The sequence below is a fragment of the Aythya marila genome, assembly GCF_965140915.1.
Source record: "Aythya marila genome assembly, chromosome: 5".
NCBI lineage: Eukaryota > Metazoa > Chordata > Aves > Anseriformes > Anatidae > Aythya > Aythya marila.
Window position 1 is genome coordinate 11,039,125 of NC_139046.1, and position 21,698 is coordinate 11,060,822.

Here is a 21,698-nt window from a genome sequence, read left to right on the forward strand (position 1 = left end):
CTGTGGCTCTAACCCCCCGCTGTCTGCCCCAATCTCTTGAAAGCTCCCACCCTTGTGTGCTGCAGGAACAGGCCAGCTGCTAGACTAAGGCAGGCCGTGAACTAAGGCACCTAACAAATGCCTGCTGCAGGTTAAGTCGAAGGGGAATTCCTGGTACCCCAAACAACATGCAAACATGGTATGTGGCCGCTGCTTTCGGCCAGGATTTAGAAGCCCAGACCTTCCTTAGGTTATTATTTATTACTTCCGATGCTTGCCTTGCTAGGAAATTCGTAACTACCCCTACCACCATGTGAAAGTGCATGAGGAGCGTATGATTGGAAAATAACTTGCATGTGGAGGGCAAAAATAAGAGTACAGGAAAAATAATTAGCAGGAGTGGTTCCTAATTAGAGCAAAGAATGCTAGAACAAACATTACAGAGAGGGAAGCTCTGGCACATGTTCTTGAGAAAGCCTGGCTGCTCTGCCTCCTGCTCCAGCACCTCTGTAAAGGTCACACTCAGCAGCAGGGTGAATTCATCACAGCAACCTTATGCCCGTGACGTCCTCAAACATTCCTCAGGGAAAGACGTATCCCACAAGAGCTCCTCCCTGCCTGCGCACAGCTCCCATCACATCCCTATCAACACGCTCCTGTTGGTGCTTTTGCTCACCAGCCAGCTCCAGGACGAAACATGCAATTACCTTCAGGATCCTAACCCTTCTTACTCTTCCCTCAAAGCTACAATAAGAGACATGAGGTAAGGAAAAAAAAAAAAAAAAAAAAAAACTGCACCGAAAGGCTCAGAGGCTGCCATTCCCACTAGAGCCAGCAAGACTGGAGCACGCTCGGCCCGGCCCAGGGCTGGGCCAGGCAGCCCGGCATAGCTGCAGCCTGCTGCTTCTCGTTACACTGGTCCTACAGCTCACACAGCGCCTCTCAGCCTGCCTAGGACTGCTCCCAAACGCCTTTCAGATCAAGGCTGGCTGCCAGGGTGACTCTTAACAGCGCTATCATCACTCCATTACATCCCCGTCACCTCGTCTCTGAACTTCTCTTTAAAAAAAAAAAAAAAAACGCATCGTGCTTTTTCCAAGCACCAGCTCTGGTTCAGCCCCTGCAGTCGCAACCGTGGTGGCAGCTGGCATTTTCAAACTGGGTCATCTCGCCACGTTTGAGGGCCCGTTTCATACTGCAGTGAAAAAGAGGAACAAACAGGTGGCAGGAGAGAACAAGGCACATGAAGAAACTGGTGACTGCCACCCCCCCCCCCCACAGCACAGCAGCAAAAATTCCTCCAGGATTACGCAGCTACCTTAGATCAGACGCCCTTTTCCTGGATACTCTCCAACATGTTCCTCTTTCTTTGGGGGTTTTGGGGGAATTTTGGCTTTTATTTTTTTTATTTTTGTTTGATAAAGTCCTCTGCACCTTGGGTGAAAAGCATCCCAAACACAAACACATGCTAGTCCTTTTGAACCGAATTGCTTTCCTGGCTCAGACACAAACCCCTGCTGTGAAAGGGTTAAAGCCTCAGCTTTCATTTAAATATGCATCCCGGATCCAGAAATATCAACCTGCAGTAATAATGATGAAAGAGCTGCTCTGAGATTTCCACACGGCATTGCAACAGCAACGAGCACAGCAGCTGACAAACAAAGGGGAACTGCAGCGAAGTTTGAGGCAACTCAGCCATTTCTGGGATACACCCAGAGCCTTTGAAGCCTATCTTTTTTGTTTGTTTGTTTTGCTGTTGGTAATATCCACACTTTAAGCATCAAAAGTTGCCTCAGCTAGAATGAAATACTGCCTACCTTCGTATTTGAGCATTTTTTTTTTTTTTTTTTAAGTGCAGCAACTGCAGCTTCTGGTGGAAGTGGCCATGACTGTATTATTTCTGTAGCTACACTCGAGCAGAATCCTAAATTAAACACCAGTTATCTCATTTCTGGATTCACGGAGTTGTATTCTTCAGCTATGGCATTTGCATCCAAGCTTCACAGCTGCCAGGTTCGCTGCATAATATGAAATTTGGATTAGGGATAAACATAAACCCAATTCTGCTCTTCCATTAATCCTTTTTGCTGTCACTGGGACAGCCAAGCTCATATTTCTAGGGAAGGAAATGAAGGAGCACATACAAATAGAAGGATCAGAAGTGGTTTTTGCCTTTTTCTTTGCTTTTTTTTTTTTGTGGGGGGTTGTTTGTGGGGTTTTTGTGTTGGTTGTTTTGTTTCCTTTCTGTCTTCCCTGGAAGCAAGAAAAGGTGAGCATTGAGCTGCAGGCAAGAATTACAACCCCTGAAGTCCACCCCTCAGAGACCTGGAAGCTTTGGATCTACCTGGCAGCTATTTTTAAGGCTAACATTTTTCTTATTCTCAAAAGAAGGAGGAAAAAAAAAAAAAAACCCTCAGACACAAACAAGAAAAAAAAAAAAATGAAAAAAAAGCACAACGCACACACTCCATCTTCCAAAACCTCCCACTGCACCCAGCCAGCCCCAAATACAAAAGCCTGAGCTGGGCTGGGAGTTCAGCAGGACTTTGCTGGCTGGTGGCAGAGCCCAAGCTGCTCCCACTCTCCCACCCCAGAGCCGAGGGGGCTGCGCTCTCAGTGCCAACCCAGCCTTCCGTGGGGTCGCCTTATAAACCAGAGCACTGGGCTGTAACCCTTCAGGCAGGGGGGATTGGAGGGAAGGGGGGGAAATCATTAAACCCACAGTTCCAGCCATTTCAAAGCCCTCGCTCGCAGTGTTTGGAGAGGAGGGACAAAGCTTTGCTGCTGCTGAACACACGTGGGACTCCATCCTCCTCCCGGCTGCTGCAGGGCTGGCTCCTGGGTACCTGTGAAGCACGAATTCCTTCCACTTCCAATGCACCCTGTTAAACAGAGGCTTCGTTTTTCAAAAGGGAATTTTTAAGATCGCTTTTCCCTGTCTCGTCTCTCCCATCTGTGGTTTTCCACTCACATTCACTTATTGTGAGCGCGCCCCGTGCCCCAAGGAAATGAGGAAAATGAGACCTGATGATGGCAGCTAACGGAGCCGTGTGTCCACGCTGAATTCACAGGCCAAAATAAGTGAGCTGAGGGGGAAAGGATACGTGAAAGCAGAAGCCCTTCTTAGAGCTGTTTGGCTCAGCTACCCACTGCAAACAAACCCAACGCAGAGCGTGTGGAGCCTTTTCAAAGACACACTCAGCACCTTGATAAGACAAATACTTCCCTGTCCTCTATTCTGTCGTTTTAGGTTAGAAAAACCAGATTAAGGTGATTTTCAAGCTCGTGTCACATCCTCTTAAAAGAGAAAGGGAAGAATAACCACAGCTTGTTCTACGCACAGATTAACCCTCGAACCACAGCTCGAGTCAGCCTCCAGTCGCTCAGCAGCAGCCAGCCCTCCGAAATCTGGGATCCACCTCCTTGTGGCACCTGAGGATGGTTACCAAAACTCTCACCCACGAGGCAGCGGTGGGCAGGCTAACAACCAGCACTCGCTCACAGCCTCTGGCAGGACCCAGGCTTTGAGCTCCCAGAGGCCAACTCAGAGCTCGCAGGGCTGGGGCACCGCTGCTGAGCAGGGACACGTCCCTCCCCTTGCCAAAACGCACCCCACAGGGTTAACATCCCCAGTAACCATGGCAACCTGCACTTCTTCCTCCATCAGAGCCTCAGCTGGCACTGCTGCCTTCCTGGGATCGGGTTTTGCAGCACGTTTAAGGCCCCCCCAACCCCTTTTGTCCCCAGCCAGGGGTTTGGCTGAGCGCACGGTGAGGGTGCTGGAGCACCTGCTGCTCCGTGTGACCAGCGTGCCTTTATCCCCAGGAGCCTCGGGCACATCCACCACCCTGCCCGGGGAACAGGGGGCTGCCTGCGGTCTCCCCAGGCACACCAAAGCAGGCACAGGGTGAGGCAGGAGCAGTCCCGCAGGCAGGGTAACAGAGGGAGGGCTGGGGAGTGCCTGAAGCTGGAGCACTGATCTGTCAGCAGGTCAAGCAGAAGAGCAGGGGACCCAGCTGGCAGCCCTGAGCTGCCCTCCCAGGGCTGCTGGGGACAGGGCCGCCTCTTCAGCACCACCCAGAAGCTGCAAGTCCACCGGGGACACCCACCAAAACATCCCGATAATGGTCAGGAACCAAACCTCACATCCAGGGCACGTGTGTGCTGTCAGGAAGAGAGCAGACAAGTGACTTTCAAAACAGAGCTTATCGCAAGCTAAACAAAGCAGCTTTCTCCTCTCGTCGTTCACCTTTGAACTACAGATGCATAAAAGCCCTCATCACATCCTATTCTCCCGCCTGCTTTCCACCCCTTCCTCCTGGGCAGCTGCAGCATGCCAGCACTTGCTTATTTCCAAACCAACCCGGTGCCATCGTTATGGTTCCACCCGTTGGAGCTCTTGGCACGGCGACAGACACACTGCTGCGGTATAAATAGCTTCGTGCTGGCCCAGCTCGCTCCCGTGCAGGATCTCCGCAGCACCCTTACAATGCATTTTTCACTCCCTGCCTCTCCTTCCCCACCTCCCACGTGCCAGGCACAGAGCACGGCTGCCCGTCTCCCACCGAGCTGCTCCTGACCCCCTCTGGGGACTGTTATGACCCCTGAAAGTGGAGCCTGACGGCAGATAAGGACCAGGCTGGCAGCATTCAGCTTCGGTATCAATACGGGGCAGGGCAGTAAGCGGTTTGTACAAGATTAATGGTTAACGAGGCACAGGATAAGAAAGTGAGCAGTAAGCCAACATACTTCTGTTTGGTTTTGTGTGTTGTGTTATTTTTTTTCTTCTTTTTAAATCTTCTCTGCCATATCCATTATTTCATGGCATCCAGGCAATCAGTTCCTCCAAGGTTCCACAGAACTGCTCTGCTCGTGGGACCTACCAGCTCCGAGCCGTCACTGACGTGTGCTGCAGCAACTTCCATCTTCACACGGAGCCCCAGGAACACAGCAACGTCCCAGGACTCTTACCACAAGAGCAGGATGGATGAAATCCTAGCTAGGATTCACAGCATTTACAAACCAAGGGGCTACACCAACCTTCTGGAGACCCCAACTCCTTCCATTCCTGCCTCATACGGCCGATGATTTCCCCCTCCAAGGATAACACATATCACAAAAACCCATGGTTTAAAAAGGCATCAAGAAATAGGGAATCCTTCACTTCCCTGGATAACTTCCAATAGTCAATCAAAAAAGTTAAAAAACACACTCAGGAATTTTATTTCAGTCTCTGTGGACTTCTCTTGCAGCCCTTTATTTACATTATATACATCTTTTACTATGTCAAAATTCCCCTTAGAGAAAATTCAACAGTCCCCTTTCAGTCTCTACTCAGTAAACTGAACAGATGGAGTTTGCTTCGCCTTCAGTTCTCCAAACATTTCAGTAGCTCCCATTCTCCATTCTTTTCTCAGATTTTCCATACTAAAGCCGTTATTCTGAAGCCTTTTTCCTGAATGCTGCAGGACTGAGGCAGCAAACCACTCCAGTTACCACCTCATTTTTTACCCCCACATCATCCTTTGGGGCCAAGCATGATGCTGGGAAGCCCTTGCCAAATTACCTGCCCACTGTGCCCCTAGAATTGCACTCCAAGCTAGTTCTTTCCAGACATCAGTCTTGATAAAGAAGGTAAGACCAGAGCTTTCAGCGCAGAGACTTGTAACTCTGCAGTCGGGTCATTAAGAACCCACTGCATTGGCATCGGTTCAAGCTAGGAAACAGACCCAAAGCGCTCTGTAAGCCAGACAAACTCTGTAAGGCAGTGTTTGCTTTATTTATCATCTTGTCAATCTATGGCTTACCCTCAGTTTCTCTCCACAGCAACCCCGTATCAACTCCGGATCGCTGATGGCAGCGTGGATCATCAGCCCTATTAGGCGTTCTCACAGACCCCATTTAATTAGGATTCACCATCAGCAAATGCCAAGACTGGGAAGTGAACACCAGAACAGCTGAAGAGACTTTCTGTCCCCAATGCTCCTTGTTCATAAACCACAATACAGATTAGGGAACTCTGCATGCCATACACCAAAATGCTCTACAGACTTTGCAGAGCACTGCACTGCTTTGTTCTTCATAGCTCATTTTTGGCTAACGCCAGGCAGAGGTAGGAATAACTGATACTTCCTTCGGTATTGTCAGCTCAAACTGAGCTGAGACAAAGCAATGCCCACTCTTTCCTTGTTCTTCTTCCCTCCCTCCCTGCAGAGCTGCCCTCTCCCCACCTGCTGGAGAGTTCCTACCACCCCCAGCCCCCTCAGCCACCTCTCCCAGTGATCCTTGGCTGCTTGCTGCTACCAGATGCTGTTTGACAACCACATCCCCACAGCCAGCTAGGTGCCTGGGAGACCTTGGTATGTCACGTATTGCACAAGAGGATCATACTGCTTCACCCCCAAACACCGTATGAAATATTCATTCATTTTTTTCTGTATCTTTTTGGAAGGTAAAATCACTGATGTGCCTACGCTGTTGCTAAAATTTTAATCAAGTCTTATGAGCAATTTTTTCTTGCCCTCGCATTCACAAGTTTTCCCCAACCTTTGTTGTGCCAGTAACAGTCAACTGCTATGTAGTTTTTAAATCAGTCATACTACATTTTTCATTTCTTAGGTTCATGACATCTTAACAGATATCATATCCTTTTTACTCTGTAATATACTTGCAAATTTTGTGCCAGTTACCATGATATCGAGTTGAAGATTTTACTCAGTTCCACAAATCCTTTCTTTTCTTCCTCCATTCTCTCCTCTGTCTCCAAGAAACCCACATCCTATCAGACAAAAACTAAATGCTCCAAAGCACAGCTGAGGTTCAGAAGACTCTCAGACCTGAGAGGCAGCTACAGGAATCCTGTGTCACAGATGACCCATGCAGCCTTGCCTCCTGGTGGAGGCATCAGTTTCTTACTCTTACACGCCTTCACAGGTTTCTGGCTGTAGATAACTGTCAAATATCTCTCTCTCCTCATCAGTCTTACTTAGTTCAGCATGCAATAGCCAGCAGAGAGCAGACAAGACACCACTGGTGAGGGAGAAGGCAAACATGATCCTTGCAAAGCCCTTTTTATCTGGGGATCATAGTACTATTATCCTTTTATAACTTAAGGGGCAACTTCCTCAGTGGACCAAATGCCCCAGGGCAGATCCCAGCCACTTCTTGACAGAGCCAGTTTATGCAGCCTCTGCTGCCTTAATTAGCAGAGGCCTCACAATGGTGCAGTGATGCATCTCAGCCCTTGGGCCGAAGGAAAAGCCATCTATCAGCTTAATACTGCCACCACAAACATCTGCAGAGGACAAGCATGTAAGGTTCTTATTCCTGGTCCCAGCTTCAGAAAGAAAAAAAAGATACAAGCATAAAATCAAAAATAAGCTCTTTCAGCTGCCTTCCCTAAAAACGTTTAGCTTTAGTAACTGCCTCCAAGCAGCAGCCCTTTAATCAAGGAGTCCCACTTATTCACAAGGACAACTGTAGCTAGACAAACCTTTCAAAAGCTAGTTCTGCCATCTGGCAACAGCACTGAGACTTGTTCCCAAATACACACACAGAGCTGGTAATTGCCCTCACGTGGAATTCCAAGGCACTGCAATTGTTCTGGCATTTAAACCTCCACGAGCTCCAGATGTGAATTTCATTTGTGGCTTTATCAGAAAAAGGTACTACAAATTGCCATAGATTTCTGCCACCCCGTAATTCTAAAACACTTTTCATTTTGCTCTCAGCAGTTATTTCTGTCATCTTCTGTGGCACCAGCAAACAAGATCATGTAGGCCTGAGAGTAAGTATCTTAAAGAATTCATGCCAAGGAAAAAAGTGTCACATTTCCCCTGCTTTCCCTGCTTCCTTGTATTTGCTACACTGAACAACTGCCTGAGGGGAACAAAGTTCTTTTGGAGGGCTGCTTTGTAGGCTTTTCTTCTTTTCCAAAGCTCAAATTAATTTCAAAGCATAATAAAAAGGTCACAGACGTAACCTCTCTACTGAAAGTGGCACCTTCACATTCTGTAAGTGATACACTTAAGAGAAATGGAGAAAGAAGAATTTGAAGAGACTTACATTTTGCTTCAGAGAGATTCTGATTAGGCGACCAGACCAGCATGCCGAGGTTCTCTCTCTCCTGACTTCGTCTTGCAAGTTTGGCTTAAGAGAAAGCAGATACAATCCAAGTTATAGAGAAAGTCGTTTCAGATGCAAAATGTATACAAAAGTAACTTATCACACATCTGCAGCTTTTAATCAAGCTACGAAACCCTTCTGTAGAGTCAAAGCCCTATCTTCTCATTCAGACCTGAGGCTTTTCCTTGTGTTTTTTTTTCAAGGCATCACCCCCTGCATAACATGGCAGATACCGCACACTCACTCTTTCATGCAGCGCACTAAGAAGCATATGTTAGATCTAAATTAAAAGTTAATTAATGTTTCTCTTCCAGCATACTTGATTATTTTTCTTCCAGCCACTGTTAAATGAAAAAGGGAGGAGCCAGGCTCAGGCGGCAGGCTCTGAGCCCTTAGTATCATGAGACATTACTGTGCACTTAGATTAACACTTCAGGGTAGGCACACAGATGAAGCTACAGTTTCAGATTTCACTTCCTCGAGCCTTCTCCCCCATCCATCCCAACAGCCCTGCTGTGTCTCCATCCCCCATGTATCTGCACACCCACCGGGGGAACACTGGGTGTCCCAGAGCAGAATGAGGCCCTCTGCTCAGCCCATTCAGAGCAGCTTTTGTGCATCACACCCACGCTCCTGAAAACACGTCCGTTTTTAGCCACCTTAACACTTGTTGAGCTTGAGAGCACTGAAAGTCTGAAGTGAAGAACCACAGCTACACGTACTTTGAAGAGGAACCTCAAGGTAAAGGTTAAGTTTCAACAACAAGTTCTCGTGAATCTGCTGTTCCTGGGTGATGAGCAGTCAGAAGAGGAGGAGGAGGAGAGAAAGAAACTTGCCCTGTTGAGTCAGCACGCCCAGCCAGCTCAACCACCCGCCCTGGCCAAGAGCAACTTGTAGGTCTTGTTATGAACGGCTGCCTGCAGTACTACTTCCACTACAGAACTTCACAACGCTCAAGTTTTATGCAACGTTTCAACACGACGCTATTTTGTCTGTGCTGCACGATGAGACACAGCCACCATTTCACGATGCACTGAAAAACACCACAACAGGAGAGAGACGTTCTGCATCCTCTGATGGAAGACACGGTGCCAGGACCCTCCTCTCTCGGGGCACGGGTATGAAATCAGGACATTATCTGCTCCTCCGTCTCTGCTGTGGCAGAAACAGAAGCCTGCCAGCACCCAGCCTTCTGACCAGATCAGAAAGTTCGATAATTACAATACTATGAGCAGTCAGATCTAGTGTTAAAAACAGTAATCAAACTGCTCAGCTAATACCATTTAGGGATAAGTGACAAAGATACTTTAACAAGTTTAAAGTAATAATACGTATATATAGCAAAAATAGCATGCACAAAAAAACAGGCCAATAACATATTTACACAATTAAAATTTTACTTTCAAATACCCAGAGTCTACCTTATTTCTCAAGCCTTGCCAGAAAACAAACTTATTTTCACTACTGATTTCTTAGAATTAATATCCAAACATCACGATCATCTTTTAAAAAAAGGAAAAGGCTGTGTAGAAGGGTAGCAACTGCACACCCAAGGTATTTTGTGCACTGTGCACGATCATTGCTTTCTACACTAGGCAGAAAACCAAGAGCGAGAAAAGACGAGATGGGGGGAGGAGACCGGGGCTATATATAGAACAGAAAAGGTGTCTGAATTTGTAACTACATTTCTTGAACTTTACAAAAAAAATTTCATACTTCTGGGATTAAATTTCACTTTTGCCCCATACCAAGTGTAAGTTAGAAATGCAAAGGAAGAGGCAGCTTTAAGCCTCTTTATCAAATTTCACTCCTCACTCTCCCCACAGCAGTCTGTCCTGCTATTTAGTTCAGTGCAGGGTCTGAAATAGACAGAAAGAAGGCTCTCTGCTCACTTGGCATTACACTGAAAAGCACTTCCACATCCCAGAGAAATGCTCAAAGGTGGAAATCATCAGGCAGGCCTCCAAGAAGCTAAACCCTGCCAACCCAAACCCCACACCCCTCCCCACAACTGTAACCCATCCCCAGTTAGGAGCCTGGTACCCAAACTCTGCCAGCGAGCCTTCACACCACGGTAACCCATCATCCTGGCTCACTAAACCAGCCAAAACGCCTAATCCAGGAGAAGGGAAAGGGTCTCCCCCAGTGCAGCAGGCTGTGCCTGCTCCCTGAGGCGCCTGGAGGCCGCCACACATGGCGTAGAGCCCAGCCGTCCCCTCAGCAAGCTGGGCCCTGAGGGGAAGGTAACACAAAGAGGCCACCATGGCCATCCCCAAAGCCTGGGAGGTGGCAACCAGGGCAAGGTGGTATTGAGGGACTTTGTGGCATCAAGGTGGCCGGTGAAACACGTTCCTTGCCCTCCTTTGCCAGGGGACTGCTTTGCGTTAGGGGCTGCCCATGTCCAACCCTTCCCTCTGGCCAGGATAAATCTCTCACTGGGCCTCACTTGAGCAGGAACTCCCTGCAAATCATTGAACATTGAGTCCAACATGGGGCATTGTGCTGTCTGCAGGATCCCCTCCTGCCCCAGTACCACAGCCCCGTTTCTTCCCCTCACCTCCCACCAGCCTCAGCAGCACCCCGAGCCCACAGACGTCCCTCAGCAGAGCCCAGCGTGAGGCACACCAGGGTTAGGTTAAAAACTCTGCAAAGGACAGGCACACCTACAAAGGCCAACATCAGATGACATGGAAGGCAAACACCCCAGAGGCTAGGACTCCCTTCCTAGCACCACATATGACTTAGCCCCATATCATCCCCTCTATCAGCCCTCAAAGCCTACAGACCCTCGCTCCCCATCCCCAGCAGGAGAGGCAGACCCAGCACCTATCCCTCCTAACAGCCCAGTGCTGACCCCCAAAATACAAGCAGCACCAGGACTCTTACTACATGACATAGCAAGGAAGAGTTTAAAAGCAAGTGGAAATGGTTATTTCTGAGCAAGAACCATCAGGAGAGAGGATAGGGCATGGCACAGCTCTTGCAGAGCAGTTCTTGCAGCCCTTTTCTGCATCTTTCTAAGCACAGCACAAGGCCCACCAACATGGGGGAATTCCTTCCCCCACCCCCTGCTTCCACGCAAAGGTTAACAGGGTGAATTCAAACACTCCACACTTCAGTGACAAAGCTAAAAAGCTACATTAATTTAATCCATTATGTATTTTACATTAAAATAGTCACTTAAGGAGGGCAAGGGTTACTCTTTTTAGGGTAACATCAATTCAGGATCAATGGGGTTTACTCATTTAAGCAAGTGCAGTTAAACCAGTGCAGCCTGTGTTTAAAGAAGCTGTATATTGGCAGAAAGATCATCTGACATTTCAGTTAATCCTGCACTTTCATGTACACTACCCAGTAGGTATTTGTAGAGTCTCTGCCACAGCCATTAGCTCCCTATCACAGATGATACAGGAGCAAACAGTTCCAAATCTTGTCCCCACTGCAGGCTCTCCTGTTTGTCCCAAAGTCACGGCTCAGAGGAATCACGGATCCTTCCTCCTGTCCTTCATCCCAGTGCCAAAACCCACAGGGGATTCAAGTTCCCATTGCCTTCACCCAAGCAGAGATGGGCAGCCCTCCTGACCAGGTACAGTACCATGGCTCTTCTCCAGAGCTGCCCCCAGAACATGCTCCTACCCCATTTCCTTAGCCACACAGACACCATGTGTGATGAACCATAAACTGAACCAGAAGAGGGGGTTGACCCAGGTTAAAACTCACTAAGAAAAAACACAAGATGGAGGTTTCAACCAGCAGCAGCTGACTCTAAGAGGCATTGGGGTGATTTAAAACAAAATATCTTGCTCCTGAGTCTTTAAAGCATCTCTCTACCCTGCTGTGAAGGCTACTACAAGGGACAGCCTCACTCCCAAGCATGTATGCACAATTTTCACTTGCACACAGAAAGGTGTCAGTCCTGCTCTCCCACCACCACACAAGTTTAAAGCCTCAGAAGTAAATCCAGCTTAAGGTCAGCCCACACCTGAGCAATCCCAGCTCGTACACAAGGCAGAGAACAAAGAGGAAAGTGAAAGTCAAGAGACTCAAAAAACCCTCTTACAATCCTCCCTTCCTCCCTAGAGCCACGTTCTGCTGCATTCACTCCAAGCCAGAGAGCAGAGGTTTGGCCCTGCCAGGACCCTCAGCAGAAGCAGGATAGAAGTGATGCGCATAAGTTCCTTGCAAGGAACTTCTTAAATGCACCGAGACCCAACACCCTTGCAAGTCCCCCGCTATCATTTTACCTGCAAGGTCAGGACCTCCTCCTCATACTACAAAACACAGCCCCGAGCCAAAGTCAACAAGACCGTGTACTTCCATAGCAGAGGGACTGGGCCCCACGATCCCTGAGCAGCACCCACAGCCTGATGCGATACACGAGCACCTGGCATCTTTAGGGCTTCCTGCAGACAGCACGACTTTTTCTATGCAAACTTACGCTGCACTGGTGCTAGAGTCAGGACTGTATGAATAAGGTCAGTGCTGAATGTGCTGCGGAGTTTGTCATCATGAATACATTTGTGCTGACACGAAACCACAGGTCTTTGTTCAGGCTCTCTCCAGAGCACAGCGAGAGCAACGACACGCGCGTGCCCTGCAGGCTGTGAGCCACCACGCTTGCGGAAAGGCTGCCAATGAAGCAGGACCAGGAGCAAGAAGCGCGCTTCTCGCCCAACCTCTGCCAGGGTGCTGGGGAAGCCAAGATGCCTGTTAGGAGAAGGAGGTGGACACATCGCCAGACAGAAGCTACCAAAGGCCATCGATACCACACAAAGCAGTGTCAGAGGCACTACGTCTCCTCCACAGGTCACAGAGCCTTCTTCATGGCTGACCCCTCCCTGTCTCAGTGAGCCATGGAGCAGCTGAAGTCAGGAGAGCAGGAAAGCTGTAAAAACACCGCTCCCTCATCCCACCTGCACCTCCGTTCGGGGAGGTGAACCAAGAAGCTCGGAGAAACTGAGTCAAAAGGCCAAAGGGTGAAAGTTTTACTTCACAGCTGGAGCCCATCTCACACCTCAGCGCTGCTGAAGGCGGAGGAGGGCCTGCTCAGCCGGCATCTCCCTGCTCTCCTGACACGCACTCCCCGCCTCCCCCCCACCTCCTGTTGACTCTGGCATTTGTCCACCCAAGCCAAGCACATTTCGCTAAAACTAACCTGGCAAAATAAAAAAGCAAACAGCGTTTTCCCTGAGTTATTAAATCAAATCAGCTGGCTGCGAGACCAGACAAACAGCAGAGCGGGTGCGCAGGGAGCAGCAGGCTCACGTGGACAGGGCCTCTGCTGCCCTGCAGCTTCACCCCGCTGCTGCCAACCAGAGCAGGGGAGCCTAATCCTAATTAAAAAAAAAAAAAAAAAAAAAAAGGGTTCTCAACTAATTCCTAGTTTTATACTGCACACCCTAAGAGACGAGGAAGGGAAGGGGACAGGCAGGCGACCTCCATCCACCACGGCACTGCTCTACGCTGTCTGAAGGGCTGCGAGTGTAATTCCAGCATACAGGACAGGCAGGACACCTGGAGCTTCAGCTACCTCAAACCCACTGCTCTGGCCCAACATATCCCATTCTACTTTTCTTCTCCCTCATAGAGATGAAACATGCCAGAATAAACTCATGGGAGCCAAGGCCTCTGAAAGGACCGCCCGTCACTGTCACCTACCTCTTGCTTCCGTGCAAGGCAGCGGTGCCAGCTCCCACTTGAGTTTCTGCACTTGAGGGAGCTGCTCGTTCTCACAGCTCTGCCCAGGGATGCTGCTTGCTCCAGCTGCAGCTGTGAGCCGCTCAAGAGCATGCTACGCTTTGTTTCTGGCACCTACCCTGACCCCTCAGAGAGATCACCCCAGTCTCCTACAGATGCCAAGACACATTTTGCTCCCAGCTCCATCCTGCCCAAGTCAGGACGAAGCTCTGCCAGGAGGATTCCCAGCCTTCACCCTTCTCCGTAACCCTTTCAACAGCCTCAGGTGTGATTATTATTTATTTTTTTTGCTGCTGCTGTTTGCATAATGCATTTCAGAGCTACTGGAGCCCTTTGACTTTCGAAGAAGGCAAACAGACCAACACACCACCATGACAGCACTGCAACACGCAACACAAAGAGTGGGGAATCTGACACTATTAAGTTCCTGCATTACTTAAAGCAGCAAATGCTAACCCAGAAAAGCACAGCCAGGGTCAGGCGTTCGATACAGATGCACACTGCTATATCTTCTTTGGAAGGCAAGCATGGACAAATCAACAAAGTTTCAAAAAGCACTTCCCATAGTACAAAAGGGAAATCTTCAGGTAATAATCTTTTGCAAGGCAGCAGGTAAGAAAAGGTTTCCAGACCTAAACAATGTGTTTCATTAGGAGTTAAAGTTTACACAACAGGCTGAAATCCCCAAGGTACAGGATGGCAGAATTCCCTCCTGCAAAGGCTATTGCGTTACTAATAGCACTTACTGAGCCCTCCCATAAATGGTACTAATTCACCTTTAAATCACATTTTGCAGGTTTAAAAGAAAAAAAAAAAAGAGACTAAGAAACACCCCTTACTTTTAACATGTAACCCTTTCCATTTTACATAAAACATGCATTGCGTAACCCATGGAGGTGAATAGATGTTTTAATTGTTTGGGTGAGAGCTGGAGCTGACATATAACGACTTAGCTGCTATAAATGCTGCTTAAAGCAGTTTTGGACCAGGTCTACACGTATTTACTTCTGATGAAGTGAGATTAAACAAGTACTTCTGTTCCCAATCCTGCATTTTCGGTATCAATGCAGACCTTATATTTATTGCATAGGGTAAAATCCCCTGCTTACAGTACCCACGGTGACTGTTAAAATAAGACAAGGGAGGCACCAGCTCCCATAACTTGAAGAACTCCTCACTGGCTCATTGATATTACTCAGGCTCATCGTCTAATTGTACATGCACAGCTGCAATACAACGAGGTACCTATGTGACACAGGAGAATTCAAACAAAATTAAGAATTAGAAGAAAAGCTTCTCTGCCATCCTCCCCTGCTGCTGGCACCAGGGTCTCAAGCAGCAGCTCATAGCGGTGGGGAGAGCCCTGCTGCCCATCTCCAGCTCCTTGGGCACGGGACTTCTCCCAGGTCAGCAGACAATGAATGCCTGCAGCCCCCTTGAGCCTGTGCTTTTTTCTGAGGATTGCCTAGATTTAGGAAGAATCGCAGAAATACCATCCTTGTACAGACAACAGCAACATTAAGTGTAGCAGAATATTTTAAACTGGAATCCTGCAACTTAAGGAATGTTTTTTAATTTAAAAGTTATGAATTAAGCAGTGCTTAGCTCTTCCTATACGTGACTACACCTGACTGACACTGTAATCTGTATGCAAATAAAGTTCTGAGGGCATTTCTGTATCCTCCTAAGGAAACAAAGGCTACTGCTTGGGTTTCCATACAGAGCAGCACTGGAAGCGCAGACCGAAGGGCCTTATTGCTTCAGAATAACTGTAGGTGCTGTGCTACAAAATACATGGTATCACGCATTATGACAGTGTGAAAAATATTGCTTTAAAAATTACCCAGTTAAAGATTAATCATCCAGCAACGATTACAAAGGTCACTTTGCAGCGATAAAAATTATTGCCATTAAGAGAGCTGGAAGAGAAAAATGAAGAAAACAGGGATAGTAATACAGTTCCCCTTTTTTATAGTAATCAAGTTTAACCCATGCCAAGTCTGAACTGCACATCATCAGGTTTTACTTTTTTTTTTTTTTTAAAAAACTTTCTTAAAAACATATCTGATCCAAGATTCTTTTTAAGTTTAAGAGCCAGCAGTAAAGCAAACGCTGTGGCCTACATTTTGCCCACAGCCCAGGCCGGAGTGAACAATAAAGCCAGAACAGATGTTGAGGCCTCGCCTTGATTTTTTTTTTTTCCTGAATAATACAAGTCCACTCATTCTTTCCTGCAAGCAGGTGGCACCAATGTGCAGCTGTAGATGAAGCCTGAATAACTATACAAGCAGCCTTCCAACATATACTTCGAGTGTGTAAAATTATTTTTCTCTATGCATGCGATTCCAAGCCAGGCTTTGCCGGGAGTTCTGCGTGCACAAGGCCTGCAGCCCCTGCAGGAGCAGGAAACACATTAACATAGCATCCGAGCAGGAATCCACCCCCCCACGCTCCGCATTAAGAATCACACCTCTGCTAATCACAACAGGCTTTTGTCTAGACATGGCTGGGGTTTTGTACTGGAATGGGAAAGGGGGGAGCTTCTTTAAAGGCAGGCTTGAAGTATGAAATTACGTTTTCAAAAGGCTTGTTTTCTCCTCTTCTAGATTTACAACATCCACTTTTTTTTCCTCAAAAAGGAGGAGGGCTGGTGACTGTAGACTACAGCAACCCAGAGCACACAGCCAAAAAAGAAACGCAGGCCTCCCGAGGCTCACCTGCCCCCTCACTATTCACCAGGAGCACCCATGCAGGACCTCCTCAGAGCCATTTCAGCGTTTGTCACAAGCAGGTAAATGCACACACGCTGTTAGTTCTGAGAGCCAAACCCCAGCCCAAGGGAGCCAGCTGCTGCTGCTGCTGCTTGCTGTTCGGTTTCCCCAAACGCTGACCCACCGAGAGATTGCCTTCCTTCCCTCCACAGTTGCCCTTCCACTTACATTCAGTGCCCAAGCCACGCAGGCAGACCCATGTGCATGCAGGCAAGATCTGAATATAGAAACACACACCACAAGAAATCTTTAAAAAAGGAACAATTACATGGCACGATTCCCTCAAGTGCCAGGTTTCAGGCTGCTGACCAGCAGCTAGGCGCTGCCAAATCCATCTGAAGCCAAACCGTTTTCTGATGAGGAAGCAAAAATAAGGCACACGTCTTCCTCTTTCCACCATAGGTAGTTAGTTCTGCTGCCTCCCCGTTCCTTGTCATCACCAACTCCTACACACAGCTCTGCACTCATGTGGCCTCCCATTCCCTTATGGAGCCAGTCCTCAGCTCTTCCTCGCCATTAAGCGGGGTCCTCTGCCACGTTCCCTCACCCCGGCAAGAAGAGCTGCTCGGGATTATTCACTGACAGCACTTAGGAATAACATATGAGAGCAGGACAAGCACAGAGACTTCCTGAGCCTGGCACTGTATCTGCATCACTGGATTTAATGGCCCTTCATGGGAGGAGGAAAAAAAAAGTCCATCAAATTGTCTAATCCTTTTTGAACCCATTTATAATTTTGGCATCTACAACATCCTGTGGCAGAGTGCTACAATTTAATTATATGTTTATTGTCTGAAGAAGAACAAAGAAAACCCATGCACACACTCCTTTCTCAGCTCTGAAGCTGCCACCCAGTCATTTCATTTGGTGGCCCCATTTCCTGGCTTATGAGAAACAGAGAGTAACTGTGCCCTGCTCACCTCCTCCATGTCTCGCACTGTTTTACAGACCCTCTGCCATGCTCCTCGTGGTCATCTGTTTTCCAGGCTAGACGGTCTGGGCTTTGCTGCCTCCCTCTTGCACAGAGAGGAGCAATTCCTGTACTTTATCTCGTTATCTTACAGCCCTGAGATGCATGTATGCATGGGGGAGGGATGGATACGGGGCACAACCAGAACTGTACACAGTGTTCGAGAAGAGGGTACACCACAGGATTTATAAAACATGCCGTAATTAGGTTCTGTTTTGTTCTCAGATGCTTTCATAACAGCTTTTAACAATACACTTGCCTTTTCACTATTACCATCGAGCTGATGAAAAAACCACTATGACTCCCAAGATCTTTTATCTGGAAATGCAACAGCTAATTTAGAGACCACTGCTGTACACATACAGTCAAGGGCTGTTTCTCCCTCTCCCCCTCACCCCAATATTTCTTACCACATAACAAGTGTCACCTGTCACCTGTATTGCCGTGCTGTCAGTGGGCTGAAGAGGTTGCCCATTCTCCCCCCAAGCGAATATCCACAGCCCCCCAGCCACCCTCTCCTCCCTTTCACAGGCTGTCTTTACGTACCCACAAAAAGACAATCCAGTTGTTAATAGTAAAAATAAGTGAGAAAAGGAATGTGTCGTTTGAAATGGGGAATACACAAGTGCTGCTTTATTCAGTGAAAAGCTCACGGTGGCTCCTCTACAGCCACAGGACACCTCTGGCTTCCCAGGGCATCTTCCCCAACCCCAAAGACATGATGTGAAGAGCAAAAAGCCCACAGAGGTTTTGCAGACCTGGTGGTTCCCCCCCATCCCCCTCCCTGTCAGGGCAGGGACTCAGACCACAGACCCAAGCAATTCCTGCTCCCCAACCACCCTTCCCTACTCCCCAGCACCTTTTAGGGGATGAGAGGAAGGAAAAGAAATGGGGCAGAAGGGATTAGGGCTGTTGTCTCTGCTCAGAAGGGATGCTCTCACTATGCCTGCTTCAGAAAACCCTGAACCTCTCCTTATTCACAGAACAGGCCCAGTTACACCCCAATCGGGCAGCATTTTACTTGTCTTTCCCAAGCACTAAGGACCAGCTGCCCTGTTTCTATTACCCAGTGCTAACACTTCACTACTGACTTTCTTGCAGATTACTTTTTGATGTTGTCAGCAACACCTCTTCCCTTCCCATCCACCCAAAGTTCAACTACAACATCCTTTTGAGATAGTTTATGCTGATTAGTGAAAGTAACAAGTGCCTGGAAAGCAGTATTAGAAAATGCAGATTCTTGCTTAAAGTAATTTTTATTAACAGCCCAGCAGTTCAAGAAAACCAAAAAATCACAGCCAGCTATGCTCCAAGGCTTATGGACTACGGCTGCTGGACAAAACGTGTTACTGCTTGGCCAGGTAGTACTGTGAAGGGCATGCAGGCAGGACACGCTGATGTTTCCACCTGGACAAAAATCCGCCCAAAAGGCCAAATTAGAGAGAAATTTCATTTTGCTGTACGCTAGCTGTGCCGAACCATTTTGCTCAGCAGACTGAGTCAGTCAGCAGCAGCTCAGCACAGCCAGCTCAAAGGCAGCAGGGATTTCTCACACCATCACGCTCTTGAAGCCAGGTCAGACCCTACCACGTCTGAAGGCAGCGAGCAGCCAGCCCACCGCGTTACAGCACGGAGCTTCCCAACCCCGCTGCGTGCTGCGCAGGGGCTGAGCAGCCAGGCAGGCAGCACAGCACCTCCAACTAACACAGCCAACTTCACCTGAAGCCGGCTTCAGACAGATTACGTGAGCAGCCCGGCTGGCGGGGGCAGATAGCAGCCTCTGAAAAGGAGGCACCAACTTGCTCTGATGATGCAGCCACCTCCAGGAGGAGACCCCTCTCCTCAGGCCGACGTGAGCCTAAGAGGCACTGATGTATCAGATCCCACCCAGCCGTCTGAGTCACGCAGCAGCGTGGCGTGCAACCGCAATCAACAGGCTGTGAGCATGCCTGGTTTAACCCACACAAATCCGACTTTTAAACATCTGTGACGGTCACATATCCTCCTCTCACCCCCTTCCATGCCGGTCTCCCAGCTCCTTATCCTCGCAGCACCCCTAGCAGGGCACGAGAGCTTTTATCGGCACAAAACGCTGCTGAGCGCCAGGCCCACAGGAGCCGAGCCAGGTTTCCCGGGCCCTGTGGTGGAGCCCCAGCTACGGACCATCCTTCCTCATCATCCCGCTCTCAGAAATGCTGAAATCAAATAGGAGCCCATAAATAACACATTTAATATTTCAAATCCGATTTTAAAAACCTCGATCTGCTTCCAGTTCCCCTCGGAGATGACTGCTGTATTCATTAGCTCGCGAGCTCCCCAAGGCACAGACAGTCCCTCTCCTGCCGCCTGCTCACCGTGCTGGGCGCTCTAAGGAGAGCCTTAACACCCAAAAACAAAGTCAGATTTAATGTGCCCTTCAGACGTAGGCAGCTCCCGGGAGCTATCGGATCGCATTTTTCCTACATATTTCACAAGTGAGTCGATTTTTCCCCCCATTTTTGCCAAGCTCGGGGAAGTAGTAAGCACTATATTTAAAACGCAGCTAGCAATCATGACAGATCGTGTAATTTTGTTCCTAGTGTTCAACTTTTAGTAAAAAGACTATCCAGCACAAGCTTCCTGGCTCCTCTCCTCCTCCCCCCCGCCTTCAAAAGGCTCTCAGAGCTAGAAGATTGCCTCGTGTCCGCATGAATAACTTCAGAGCACGAAGCGGGCTGAGCACCTAACTCATCACTGCTCCTCCGCGGCAAGCAGCGCCCTGTGCCGTGTCCTGCCCCTGCTCCCACCTCACTCTGAACACACACAACCCCAAAAAGTGCCCGGCAGCAGCGAGACAAACCCCGGAGAGCCGGCACCAGGCAGCGGCAGGAGCACCGGTGGCAAAGAAGTTGGGATTTTCCTGAGCTGCCTCCGCTGGGGGATTAGGAGCGCTCCTTGTGCAGCGCCAGCATTTGCATGCCGCAGCACATTCGGAAAGAAATCAATTAGGACGTGAGCAGGAAGGTGAGCGCAGAGAGGCCTGTAACCCTCAGCACGCGGCTTTCTGCCCGGCTCAGGCTGGGCAGATGAGGAGAAACCAGCCAGGTGCCAGCCTGGCAGATAGGGGGGAGCCAAGACCCCGCTGGAAAGAGAAACTGGGGGGTTGGTGGGGAGCCAAGGGCCCGACCTGGTCCGGTGGCTCAGCTCACACAGCACTTGCCAGCCCTGCAGCACGGCCCTCCCTCGCTCCCACAGACACCCAGCCACAAAATTAACGTAATTTTACCGTGTTCAGGGCCATTACTCTTTCCAATCTGAGGCCCGAAATCCTATTCAGCACTTAAATGCCTCTTTAGTGAGGCTGAAAATTCTTCAGCTTTCTCCGATTTAAAAAAAAAATAAAAATCCCTTTCAGATTTAATTCATGCTCAGGGCAAAACAAGCCCTCTCCTTCCTCCCCAAACCTATCATCTCAGGCAAAGCAGCCAGAGCGTCCCCGCCGCTGCGAGAGCCCGGAGTCTCGTTTCCTTTCCCACAAATTATATAATGGAAAAACGCTGCGGCCAGCCCCCAGCAGCTGCCTGACAGGAGTCCAGCTGTGCCTCCTCAGACATCAATTAGGCTGCCCCGCACCATCCCGGACAGATTCACAACATTACTGCTGAGCTGTCCCCCCGCTCCTCCGTCTGACGCTGCCACCCTGACGGCTCCGGAGCACTTTCTCCACGCTGTCACCTCCTCGGCAGCAGTGACCCGTGCAGCCTCTCTTGTTCTGCCACCGGGCCACTTCAGCTCCAAACTTCAGCTCTCGCAGCTTATAGGAAAGGGCTTAATGGGGTGTCACACATGTCTATGCGGAGGGGGGAGGAAAAAAAATAAAGGAAAAAAGAGCAGCGACAAGAAGAGGGCAGCAAGGGAAACAAAACACACAGGGACATAAAGAGGACAGGGAGCCCCAGGGGAGGGACAGTATTTAGAAGAGCTGAGTTATTAGAGACTGAGAAGCTAAACCGTGCTAAGGTTGCTGGGGCCTTCAAAGGAGAGGAAAAAAAAAAAAAAAAGAAATCTGTGCAGAGCTCCCTGGAGAACAGAACAGCCTCACGGGTGTAGATGTGGGCTGGAGCAGAGAAAAGCTGAGACACCCTGGCACCAGAGAGGCAAGCAGGCTGTCGAAGAAC

At 48.9% G+C, this 21,698-nt stretch overlaps 1 protein-coding gene across 1 annotated transcript in view; it reads right to left on the reverse strand.

Annotated features, from left to right (window-relative positions):
- The window catches only part of RCOR1 (REST corepressor 1), an 81,029-nt gene that overhangs the window by 33,163 nt on the left and 26,168 nt on the right, over positions 1-21,698 (reverse strand). The window contains exon 3 of the mRNA XM_082761511.1: positions 8,044-8,127. Within this exon, the coding sequence (XP_082617637.1) occupies positions 8,044-8,127 (84 nt within the window). The remainder of the gene's footprint in view (positions 1-8,043; positions 8,128-21,698) is intronic.